The following is a 12,971-nucleotide window of genomic DNA, read 5'->3' as shown; positions in this document are numbered from 1 at the left end:
AAGATTTTGGGACACAGAAAGTTTGATATTTCTATTAAATTTCTGAGCGAGATATTGAATAGAGTTTTAATATCTAAGCGAGTTTGGTGAAACAGTGAAGTCAGGGCTGATGATGAAAACTCACGAGTCTCAGTCTCTAGATGTTTTATAAAAACATGGAAAAGGATGCGTTGTTAAAGTCATGATACAAGATAAGAGTACTTAGGAAATCAATAAAGGAAGAGATGTCCAAACAACTTAACACTGGGTCATGCCAAAAATAATGAGGATAATGAAGCAAAATAAACTGAGGAAAAAAATTCCCAGTAAGGTAAAAGGAAAACTCTAAAATGTACTACTTTAAAAAGGAAAGCATTCAAAGAGGAGACACGGATCAATTGTTTGCTAAGGATTGATAACTGAGTGATTAGGCAACTGGAGATTACTTGTAACCCTGACAGTAGAGCTGTAAGTGAGTCATAAGAATGTAAGACCGGAAGGGGAGGAAGTAGAGAAAGAAGAAAATCTTTCTGTGAGTTTTTCTATAAAGGGAAAAGAAAAATGCAGTGGTAGCTGAAGAGGAATATAGGTTTAAAGAAAGTTGTTTTGTATCATCTTTACAACAAGCTTGTGTCCTCATGGGAAAGATCCAGCAGAAGTCAAAATACTGATGATTCAAGGAACAGAGAAGACAACTGTATGAGTCTAATTCTTGAATAGGTAAGAGTAGATGAGATTGATGCACAATTGCAGGGATTGGCCTTAGATAGGAGCACAATGTATTCTTCTATTCAAACAAGAGGAAGGCAGAGTGATTAGTTCTAGATACAGATAGATTGGTAGATTTAGTAAAGTTCAGCGTGAGAAAGTTCTCTCGATTACTTCTACTTTCTCAAGTAAATATGAAACAAAATCATCATGTTAGAGTAAGGAGAAAGAGAGGTAGATATATGAAAATTCATTATCTAGAGGTAAGGAAGGAAAAGGTACTTTAATGTATTTCACTGTTTTCTGACAGGGCTGCCAAAGGATGTAAACATACAGCCTATATTTAAGACTCCAATTTTCTACTTTGCTTTTAAAAAGACAGATTAGTTCTAAGTACTCAGTAGTAATTATATACCAAACTTCTAGCTACTTTACTAGCTATATCATTTGTAATTTGGTGGTATATTGTTCTAAACTTCTGAAGACTATTAAGATATAATTTATCTAATAATTTGGCAAGTGTTATCTGTCATAGAAAGCACAGATGGAGGCTCTGTGAGTCCTCGTGCTAAGAAGAAATGCTCACACACATTTAAAAATGCAATCAATACAATGAATTTTCTTTTCTCAGGACTAAAATGACTCTAAGCAGCTTGACTCAGGAGAATATGCTGAATATCAGTCATCAAAGTCAAGGGTAAGTATGGACTCTAGGGGGAGGAGTGCCCGAGAGGTATACTCTAACTGTGGTTATTTCTTTGTTGATTGCTATTGATACAGGGGATGCCTTGAAGGCACTCTGAAAAAAAATTTTTTTTCGTATTAGAAAGGACAAAATATTCTCTTTTTCCCTTTATTTTTTCCCTGAGGATTTCAATAGCTATATACTTCTACTTTCCCAAGACAAAGTAATAGAGAAGTTATATGTATGTGTGTGTGTGTGTGTGTGTATCCTGATCTGATCTTAAAATTAAACAACTTGTAATTTCTATGAATTTAAATGTGCCTCATTTGTTTTCAATTTTCATTATATGTCCAATTTTGAGACCAAAAAAGGGAGTTAATTGGAGAGCATGTATAATCTATCACATATTCTAAATTGAGAATTTAATTAATAGTTCTATAGCTATTCTACAAAAGTTAAATAGTGTGATAGAAATTTATACCTATATGTTGTGCCATTTGTAAAAATAAAGCTTATCTTGTCAGATCTAGAGCCTATAAATGTGGCCATGGGATTCTTTATACACATACAAAGAAGTCCTTAGCTAGGTTGAAGTTAGGATGTTAAGTAGTAAAGCAAATGGAAGACATGCATTTTTTTTCTGTGTCTGATATTTTCTTACACTCTCGATAAATCAAAGGTGTCATGACACAAGACACTATGGTTACATTCTCTGTTTAAGATGTCAAGAAAGGTGCTAGACTGTGAAAGTAATGTCCTCTAGCAAAAAAAAAAAAAAATCAAAAACAAAACAATAAACACACGTAGAATATTCATGAGTACCTTAATACCTCAACACGACATACTCATTAATAGTATTTGGGTGGAAAATAAGTGATATTTAATTTGGGTCATGGAAATTCTATCAGAAATCGTTGCCCTGTTCTGTCATGGAATGTGATTTCCAACTAAGTAAAGAGCCAGAAAAGATGTAGGGTATGGATAGTCCAGGCAATAGAGAAATATGTTCAATGGCCAGGCTAGGTTTTCAAAGGCAGCCTGGGAAGCTCTAGTATTTCTCTAGGACAGAGATTTAGGCAATACTGCCTAATTTAGGCAATACTACAAGAGTAGCTTGTTCTGCAACTGTATCTGCATAGTAAGCACAGTAGGATTATATGTTTCTCTGAAGAGGGCCTTGGTGGAGAGGGCACATTTGTGGAGATTATGCATATCTTCCCAAGCCATTCTAATGTCAATACTACAGCAAAGGTAGCATGAGTCCTGAATAGCAAGACTAGTAAAATGCCTCACTGTTTTTTTTTGTTTTTTGTTTTTTGTTTTAAATCTCTTCCAACGTCTTGGCATTCCTTTTATTAATTCTCAAAATCTCAGTCCCCTATTCTGCTTCCTGAAAGTTCACAAAATTGTTTAAAGCATCTAAAACAAAACAAAACAAAACAAACAAAAAACCCAAAAACAAAACATTTACAAAGCACATACGCTGTTCTAGGCACTGAACTACTTCTCTGCCATTTACTGTTTACCATAGTGTCTATCATTTCCTCCATGTATACTTGACTGAGTAAAGAACAGCAAATCTGGGTTACTATGGTTATGGTCCACTAGGCTCACTCCTACCTTACAGTCTCATATACCATCATGTCATCAAATACCATTCTCAGTTATGCCTCAATAAAATGACAAATTGTGCAGGAACTAGACCTTTGGACTAGCTAAAAATAGTAAAAACTATGAATAGTGAATCTTCGCATGTCAAGACATAATCACCTATCATTCTGCAGGAAGCCATTCTTAGCCAGATGGTATACTGAAACAAATCTGATCCACTAGCCTCATAAATTCCCAAGGTTACTAAGACTTAATATGTCACCCTTTCTAAGAATACTCACATTTTAATATAGAGTGCTTTAAAAAAAAAAAAAAAAAAGGAAAAAATAAGGCAAGGCAATTGTATTGTAATTACTGAATTCCAAGCATTTCGAGTGGCTATGGATACTATGATACTCTAAACAAGGAACTCTTCCTTCTCCGTACAGGCACCTGCCTATTCTCCCCACAAGCAGAACCAGAGAACCAGCCTTGGCAGAAAACCATGAATGATTCCTCTACCTTTTTCTTTTTTAAGATTTTATTTATTTATTTGACAGAGAGATACATATCGAGAGAGGGAACACAAGCAGGGGGAGTGGGAGAGGGAGAAGCAGGCTTCCCGCGGAGCAGGGAGCCCGATGCAGGGCTCGATCCCAGGAGCCTGGGATCGTGACCCGAGCCGAAGGCAGATGCTTAACAGCCTGAACCACCCAGGAGCCCTTCTCTACCTTCTAAAAGAAAACTTTAAAATATACATTAGATAATAATAGAATTGGAGGTTAGATGTAGGAGCCATAGGACATTAGATTTTGCTTTCTTTCTCTCTTTCTTTTTAAGAATTACAGCAAAGAAAGCAGTGAGGAGTATGAACACATTCTTTAGCATCATCTAGGGTTGTACTTCCCTGGATTATATAGGGATTACAATTTGTATTTCTTACACCTAAGAGTTCCATTGCCTAAATGGTCTCCCCATCGCTCCAATCAGTGAATGGCACAGTATAAAGTGTAACAGAATCTTAAAGTTATTTAATGGTCTCTCTTCTCTCACTTCTCTAGGTGCTACATGGCAAAGAATCACATACTCTCTCTCTCATGGTGCCACTTACTTCAGTGCCTCTACACAGATGAGCATATATGTCTTTAGTGCTCTTTATTCTGGGCCTGCTTTAGTGCAATCAGTAGAGTCCTATTGGTCCTGCAGAATTGTAAACTGGGTTAAGTGCCTGCCTTCGGCAAGTGGCAAGTGGTTAGGAGACTGAAAAGTACGGTCCAATGACCCTGAATTTATCAGGAGTAAAACTGGCAACAGTTCATAAGTTAGACACCCTTGGCCATTACTCTCATTTTTACAGGTTCAGCTAGAGCCCACGTGTAGCCCTGGGTGCCTATATTTAATGCATATTTCTACATCAAAATTGGTCTAAATTGGTTAAAAGAAGGTAAATTAAATAAAAAAAACTTTTCATTTTCAGATTTGACAACTCTCTAGAACCCTAATCTCAAAAATATATATATATATATATATATATATATATATATATACATATATATATAGAGAGAGAGGAAGTTTTACTGGATACATATAGATATTTTAATAATTATTTTTAAAACATTCTTTTCAAATGAGAAATACTAATGTTTAATTCAAAATTATTAGCTTTAATGCGTGTCCTATTCCAGTTACAAACACTCCACTATGACATTCATATTCCAGTATGTCTCCTCTTACATGGTACTACCAAGTGCTATTTAAAATTATTTTTAAATGTACATTTTAAATTTTCTTCCATTTGGCAATTATTTATTTTGATATCAAATGGATAGTTGGACTAGATTACCTTTGAGTTCCTCCCAACCCTGAATGATTGATTCTACATTTCAGTAGTCAGGTCAATCTTACAAAGGGTAGAAAAGAAAAGAATTTGTCTGCATTGCATGAATTAACAGGAATGAAAAGGCCTCCTGCCTTACATTAATTTCTTTCCCCATCTGCCACAGGGTCTAAAATCCACCCCCTTATTAGAGTTATTTCTTAAAGGTACTCTTAAGGCTTGTGAATTTTATTTGGATTTAGACATTATGTTACAAAGGAGGGATAATCATTTAACTTAGATTAATTTACCTAATTACTATCAATTGTTACATTGATCCCACAGGCGAGTTCTAGGGTGAACAGTTGGGGAGTAACTACGATATTATTCTGTGTTGAAATTTATAAGCAGCTTCCTAGCCAATTGACTCTGCCTCTCTCTGCCTTCACATACAAGGCAACTTCTCCTAAGACCCTTTTTATTTTCCCATCTATCATCTAGTAAGGCCTTTGCAGAACTCTCCTCTTGAGTCTAGTACTAGCTTCCCATTGTATCCTTCGGGTTTGATATTTCTTTCTTTCTTTTGTTCCTTTTTTTTTCTTTTTTTTTAAAGCCTATAGATCTTTTACACACATCCACTGTTCTGGGCTAGCCATTCTAATCTCCCATAGTTTCCTACACTCCCAACTTCTGAGACGCCTGGAACTCTGGCTTGACTTGAAGAAAAAGTTAGGTTCTAGAGGCCAGTAGGATAGGATTATAGAGGAAGAAAAAAGTGGGGCCAATCTAAGCAGCCAGGTAATGGAAAAGGTGAATGGCAAAGCCTTAAGACAAATGTAGTTTAATTTAAAACATTTTTCTAGCACCCATCAGTTATGGCAACACTACAGTATGATAAAATCTCCACAAAAATGTAAGGCTGATGCATTAAATAAAATTTTACGTATAACTGAAGCCAAAATATCCTCTGGTTCATTTGTTATCAATTTGAGACAGCTAAAACAAAACTGATAGTTTTCCTTGTGAATTTGTACAAATACATTGGTTCAAATATCCAAGTGACCCTTAGAACTAGTCAGTATATGTTTTAGACTTGTGCCATTTACTGCATTACCAGCAGCTCATTTTTCTAAAACCACAAACCCCAGGAACATTCCCATAAAACCTGTATTTTTTAAACTCTGTAGGCCAATATTGTCATCAAGCCAACCACCAACATGTAGAGGCTTTTATATGTTCTGTTATCAGTTCTAGAGTCATCAAATCTCCTTGGTTCAGCATTACATGCATTACATTATCATGTACCGTCCCTCTCTGGTTACACTCTGTTATTGGCAGATACCTTCTCTGTGTAGAAAGAGAGGAAGTGCCTCTGTATAGGGTTTATCACATTATACCCTCCCTATATAGCCACAGCGATATTGTGTGGATCAATAGAAACAGCAAAGAACAAGCCTTCTACTTCTTTAGCCCATCAATATTTTAAATCAGAACTCTCAGTGGTAGGGAAAAAGAACATACAATTTGACTTAAATGTTCTCACAGATTGCCCCTGAAACATAAGTAGGGCTTCATATACTGAGTCAGTAATTCAAAGATATAAACTAAGATGCAGAAGAGTTTCTTTTTAATTTGGTATACAAATATGTTTTGTAAATAATTAAACACACTATCTCAGAGAAATTGTTGAAAGTATAGCATGAGGTTATGTTGTAAAGGGAGATAGCTGTGGCAGCTTGCTGAGCAAATCCAATGCTTTGCTCAATCTGGCTTCAAAAAAGAGAATCCCATCCCATGTCTAATTTTCTAATCGTTAATAAAAGGGGGTGGGGGACGTTCAATTAATTTACCAAAACAGCATAATTTGAAAATCCATAAAATGAAACCAGATTTGAGAAAAGTCAGAAGAAGCTAGATGGAATAGCATGTACAACATCTCTTTGCATTATTCTTAATTCAGCGCACAAAAAAATTAGGTTTATCCTATTGTTACTAGCACATCTCAAGGCTATTTCATTAGCAAACCATCAATACTTACTGAGTGTTTACTGTAGGCTGAATGCTGTGTAGAAACTATAGGCTTTATTTGCAGGGACAAGGTAAAAGGAAGACAGGGTTGAGACATGAAATTCAAACACTTAAAAGTGGAATGTTCATTTTAGTAATTTTAACCAGAAAGAGAAGTTCATTCCTTCTTTTATTTTCTTCCCTTCCTTCCCTCCTGCTTTTCTTGCTTCCACAAATATTCATCGAGTAGCTATGTGTTCCAGGCTATGATCAGATCTCAGTAAATAACAATAAATAAAACTGACAAGTTCCATACTCTCATAACAATTCCATCATTCTGGAGAAATCAGATGATAAGCAAATACATAATGAGTTCATTTTAAAAGGTAGGGATATAAAGAAAACAAAAGTGGAAATCATATAGTGATTGAGTAGGAATTCATAAATAAATAAAATTGGGAAATAAGATAGCGATGGAGACACCATTAAGCAGAATGGTCAGCGAAGGTCATTCTGAATGTTGCCAATTTAGCTAAGACTTGAATGATGAGAATGTGAATATCACAGGGAAAAGCACTGTAGGCAAATAAAACAGCAAGAGGAAAGACATCAAGATAAGAGCAATGGAAACCAGTATGGCTGGTAAGTGGTGAACAGAGAGTAGCAGGAAGTGAGATCAGAAAGGTAAATGATACCACAGCTTTAGGTCCTTACATGTGTTGTGAGAAGTTTGGATTTTATTCTTAAGATGAGTGAAAGTAACTGGGAGATTTTAAGCAAGAGAATGATATGATTTGGTTTACATTTTAGCAGGTAACTTTATTATGCTGAGTATGAATTTGGGTGGGAAAGCAGGAGCTCAAAGAAACCAGTTAGGAATCTATTGCATCATCCAGAGAGAGATGGGAAATTCAAATCAATTAATCCATTTCTTTTGGACAGGTTTTCCAAAACTAGAAACTTCCTGTAATGGAAGTAGTTTTGTAATGATCAGTGACAACTGAAATAACTGCTCTGGATTTTTAGGTATGGATCAGTGAATTAAAATGAAGGAAAAATCTATTTCTTCTAAGTCCATGGTACTCAACTATATTTCTAGTGAAAAGGGACTGCAAAAAGGAAATAAGAAATTCTAAAAGGACAAAAAAAAATGATAACTTACCATTTTTGGCTTTGCAAGATCTGTTGTCTGGCTGCATTATGTAGCCCTCCACACAACTGCAGGCATAGGATCCATATGTATTTATGCAGGTCTGGCTGCATGCACCATAAATAGCACATTCATCTTGATCTACAAGGAAAATGGGCATCGTTTCTAAGCAGAATTTATTGCTGGGCATTTTTTTTTCTCCTAGAAGAAAACTTTTTTTTTTCAAATTTTGGAAATAGATAATTATTTTAGAAAGGAAGAACCAAGTGCAGTAAGTCTTTTTAAAACCACACTAAGTGAAGGTCAATATTCAACGTTGCTTTAATAGTTAACAGAGATAAAAGAACTTAGTATCTAATCTTTGATTTTAAAAGATAATATTAAGGCTAGAAGTCCTTGGATATTTCTGCAAAGATGTAAAATGTACTCCAAAGAATATTTGTTGAATGGTTCTAGTGTTTATGACTTTTTCACTATTTTAACAAAGAATTAGTCTGGTAACATGGTTTTCAATGAACAGATAAAGAGTTCTGAGCCCAGCTACGCAAACCATCTTCACTAGATCAAAAACTAGTAAGCACTAGTCAAAAAGAAATATTTCCTATTAAATTTTATTTTAATATCTATGGTCCTACTTCTATTCCTTACATCCTCCCTCTCCTTCCTCCTGCGTCTTGTTCAAATCTCTATAAATAGCAAGTACTTAATGATTTTTAACCAACCAGACAAATAAAAAAATACATCAGCTACTAACTTGGACAAATGTATATTCAGTCTGTCCTGTGTACCATGTACTATATTAATCCCTGAAGAAAGAAAAACATTGATAACACATGGTTCCTACCTCTAAGTGAAACAAGTCTAGTGAAATATAAATTTAATTCTATGCATTTCCTTATAATAGAGGCATACTCTGGTTATGACAGAAACACAGAGAAGTGAACCTGCTTGGAATCAGAGGGAGAATATTAAGTGAAGGCTGCATACTGACTTGGATTTAAAGGATGATTTGGATTTTCTCAGATTCAATAAGAAGGGATAAGATGGAAAGGGGCATTCCAGTTAAAATAGCATATGAAATGATATTGGGATGACATAGTAGGGATTTCAAAGAAGTATAAGGGGTCAAGTGGAATAAGGGCAGATAAGGGGGAAAGATAAAAGATGGCACTGGGAAAGTAGTTTGGGGCCAGATAATGAAGTAATTTGTATGCTAAAGTAAAGGGTTGTACATTATACATAGGCATTGGGAAAACATTAATTAGATGAGCTATATAATCAACTTTATATTTTAAACCTAAATAGACACAAACACAAAAATAGATTGGTGAAAGTAGAGAACAGATCCTGGAAAATTAGTTATGTGCTAATTTCACAAGAGAAATTGTTATTTTAATGCCATCATATTTTGAACTAAGTCAGTGGTAGTGCAGATGGAGAAGAGAGAATGGACTGAAATGTTTAAGAACCAGAAGAGACAACATGTGAAGACTGGATAGATGGAAATGAATGGTGCTATACTAAAATAAGAATAAGTGCTATAATAAAAATATGTATTTGGTCTTTATCCTCAGTTTCTGGCACAGAGTTCCTAAAGCCCTTGCAATTTTCTGAGCAACAAAAGTGTCTTTTGTTATTTATGAGCCGTTTTGGAATATACCTTAGTCTATGCCCATGAGGTGACTCAGGGTGGGGCCACTAGATAATGTCAGGATGGAGAGGCTCCTCACCAGAAAGACCAAAGGCATGATTAAAGGGTGGGAACTCTCAGCCCACTCTCTGAACACCACGTTAAGAAAAGAGTTTACTAAGGAAAAGCAAAAATATTCCTGAGTAGTTAAGGAGCCATTTAAATTGGGAAACTATGCATTTGTATGGCATTAATTTACACTTTTCTCAGATTTCTTTGGCTTCATATAACAGCTTGCATTCGTGGATGGTTTGTTTGAAGTAAGTTGCTTTGGGAATAAAAAGAATAGTTTTTGAAGCTAAGTTTACAGTGATAATGAAAGAAATTAAATCTTGTATTTGGTAAAATCCAGCCCCTAGTGGCAGAAATGATTCTTCTCCATTTTCACAGATTTTTTTCAACCTTAATTTTATTGATTCTTATTTTAGCTTTTCTGACATGATTATGCTATCCAGGAGAGCAATATGAGTAATGATTTTTTTTTGTTCTTTTTAGCCAGAATGCACTGCTATGACATTCATGTAACTCCACAAAATTGGCCGCAAAGGAATAGGCATGTCATTACTTATAATGCTGCCTTCTTTCTCGCTCTAAGGACAGAAAATACCCTGGATATATGGCTTCAGGAAAGCATAAATGATGCTCATATCTGGCCATCCAGGGGCTCAGAGAAAGTAAAAAGAGCTCCTCTTTCAGTTGTGACCTTCCATACTGACTGATGTGTAATTCCTTATTAATGTTCAAAAGAAGATATTGATTATGGTTATTTTTATGGATCCAATTAGGAGGTTGAGGAGAAAGAGATCCATGCAAAAGGAGCTGAAAATCCTGACTCCTATAGGACTCAGTTGTAGCAAAAGGGTAAAGATGCTGTATAGGTATATTAACCTCCCCTGTGTGAATGGAAAGAGCTGTTTTGAACTGGAAATCGCATGCATGTGTGCATGCATGCAGAAGTACTATTCATATACGGCTGACTTTTGTGCTTATAAGGTGTCTAATGTTGCCAGATCTTCTGATTTTTTTTCAGATAGTCTGAACTTTTGTGTGCAATGTTCTGATTTTTAAATGTTGGTTTAAAGTTGGTGTGAGTCAAATAAGTATACCAGTTTCGTCCACCTATTGTCAGATTAAATAGTCTCCGAGCATAACTAACATTTAATAATAAACGTTCCTATAATATTTGTATTATGCAGAAAACAAACAAATAACAAATGAAAAATTCAAGCCCCAGATGTACATTAAAAAGCAGTGAACCTCTCCAAGACAAGAATAAGTGGACTCTGCAGACCTGAGCTTTAGTCCCAATTCTATTGCTAAGAAGATGTGTAGGACTTAAGTAAATCACTTAATTTCTCAGGGTCTCGCTTCTCTCACTTCTGTCACTAGAATTTTGAACAATATTCTCTCCGAGGACTCTTTCAACTTTAAGATTCTGTTTCTAGGTAAAAGTGATAATATTAAAGCAAAGGTTTAAAGCAATTGGCAAAGTACCAATTTTTTTTTTTTGTAAAATAGTCTGTTTATTAGTGGCTCTAGCAATGCAGATATTCTTTGATTTTATATATAGATTCTATATTTTATGCTTTCTATATATAGATTCTAAATGCTATATAAAATGATGTAAGGATATATCAGATTTATATACATACACTAACATATATATACAACAGAAGTTAATAGAATGAAGAAGTAACCTAGAATTGTTCAGTATGGCAGAGTGGAGTCATTTCAGAGAGTAAACATGTGCTGTGGAACATTCACAAAAGCAAGAATTAAGACATTAAAAATACAGATAAATATGTTTATGTTCATTATTGCTGTTGGCAAAATGCCAACTGCCAGAATTACCAATGCAAAAAATGGAAAAATTGTAAAGAACATTGCATGATATTATTAACCCAACTTAGTTAATAACAAATGTCTATTACCCTGCAGCTGTATAACTGGTAGAAAACATCTAGGAAGTTAAAACCGTTAAATCCAGTGATTTCATTGTTAACCCAAACTGCTTCCCACTGTTGACATTTCCCATATTTGACATTATTGAAATCTGAATTGAAAACTGATTGGTAAAAATGCATATCTCTAATGTTTATGTGTATGACTTATGTAGTAATATCATCTTTTAAATCTCAAGAAACAAAAAAATGTTAGCATAAACACTATGTGAAGCACATGGTAGGCGCTCAAAGATACTTGATTAATTTGTTAACTAAGCTTTTGAAAAAAGAAAAAAAATGAATAGAATCATATGTCATACTTACCTCTACAACTTTTTCCATCTTCTTTTACTTCAAATCCATCCTCACAGTAACATCTTGTACTATTTCTGACCATTGCACATCTATACTGACAATTCAACTGCTGGCAATTAGGTAATAGTTCTGGAGAAGAAAAACAAAGACACTAGTCAAGATAACTGTGCACACATGCGTCCTATTTAAATTTAAATATTGTTAATATTTACTCAGGGCATAACCACAAGAATATAGTTCTGATTGGTCTCCTTGAAAATTTCTGTGATTGGTTGAGAAAACAAACAACTATTCCCTCTAAAATATGTTGGCTTGTATTTGTTTGAAGTATTGTTAACAAAATTTCAGATGTTCGGTCTTTCACTTTTAGCTTATTATGTATGTTCAAAGTCACAAATCTTTTCAAATTCTGGTAAATTAAATTATTTCAAGAGGAAAAATGTCAACTCAGTGGTTGATTTCAACATTTATGCATTTCTTATCTGACACATTAATTGATTTTCTATCTTTTAAGGACTTGTTTTGATTTATAATCCATGCGTAACCTTCGTAGCAATCAATGTGAATATATTCCATTTCAATAATTTATGCTTCATTGGTGACAAACTATTAGACAAATACTGGACATAATATATTTAATTATATCTGAACTCTTTCAGAGCAAATACATCACTGAAGCAAAAGTTAGCAAACCCTCAGAGTAGATTAGAATTCAATATGATAAATTCATGAAACAGAGATGAAGTGACAGAAACATATTCATTGCACAAATAATTTCTAACAAGAATAAGATTTGCTAAACTAGAAAAATATATGGATAAAATGTGTGACTGATTTTGCTGTCTGAAAATAGAGGTATTAATGGATTGCAGCAATCTCTTTTTTCCCCTGGGGAGAAAAATAAGATCTTTGAAGATTAAGGTCAAATGATTCAAAATATATTGATAATGCTACAAGTTTAGCTGATGCTTCAGAAAAAAAAAATATCATAAAAGTATATGAATGGCTGCATGGAGCACTGGGTGTTATGCACAAACAATGAATCGTGGAACACTTCATCTAGAACTAATGATGTAATGTATGGGGAT

At 34.5% G+C, this 12,971-nt stretch overlaps 1 protein-coding gene across 1 annotated transcript in view; it reads right to left on the bottom strand.

The window, feature by feature from the left end:
- The window catches only part of LRP1B (LDL receptor related protein 1B), a 1,719,891-nt gene that overhangs the window by 881,946 nt on the left and 824,974 nt on the right, over nucleotides 1-12,971 (bottom strand). Inside the window, exons 4-5 of the mRNA XM_081815486.1 lie at nucleotides 11,893-12,012; nucleotides 7,948-8,076 (exon numbers count right to left, since the gene is read on the bottom strand). Of these exons, the coding sequence (XP_081671612.1) occupies nucleotides 7,948-8,076; nucleotides 11,893-12,012 (249 nt within the window). The remainder of the gene's footprint in view (nucleotides 1-7,947; nucleotides 8,077-11,892; nucleotides 12,013-12,971) is intronic.

The sequence above is a fragment of the Leptonychotes weddellii genome, chromosome 3 (genome assembly GCF_054177405.1).
Source record: "Leptonychotes weddellii isolate Sample4059 chromosome 3, ASM5417740v2, whole genome shotgun sequence".
NCBI lineage: Eukaryota > Metazoa > Chordata > Mammalia > Carnivora > Phocidae > Leptonychotes > Leptonychotes weddellii.
Note: the sequence above shows the minus strand (reverse complement) of the source record. Positions and strands in the feature narration are given on the sequence as shown.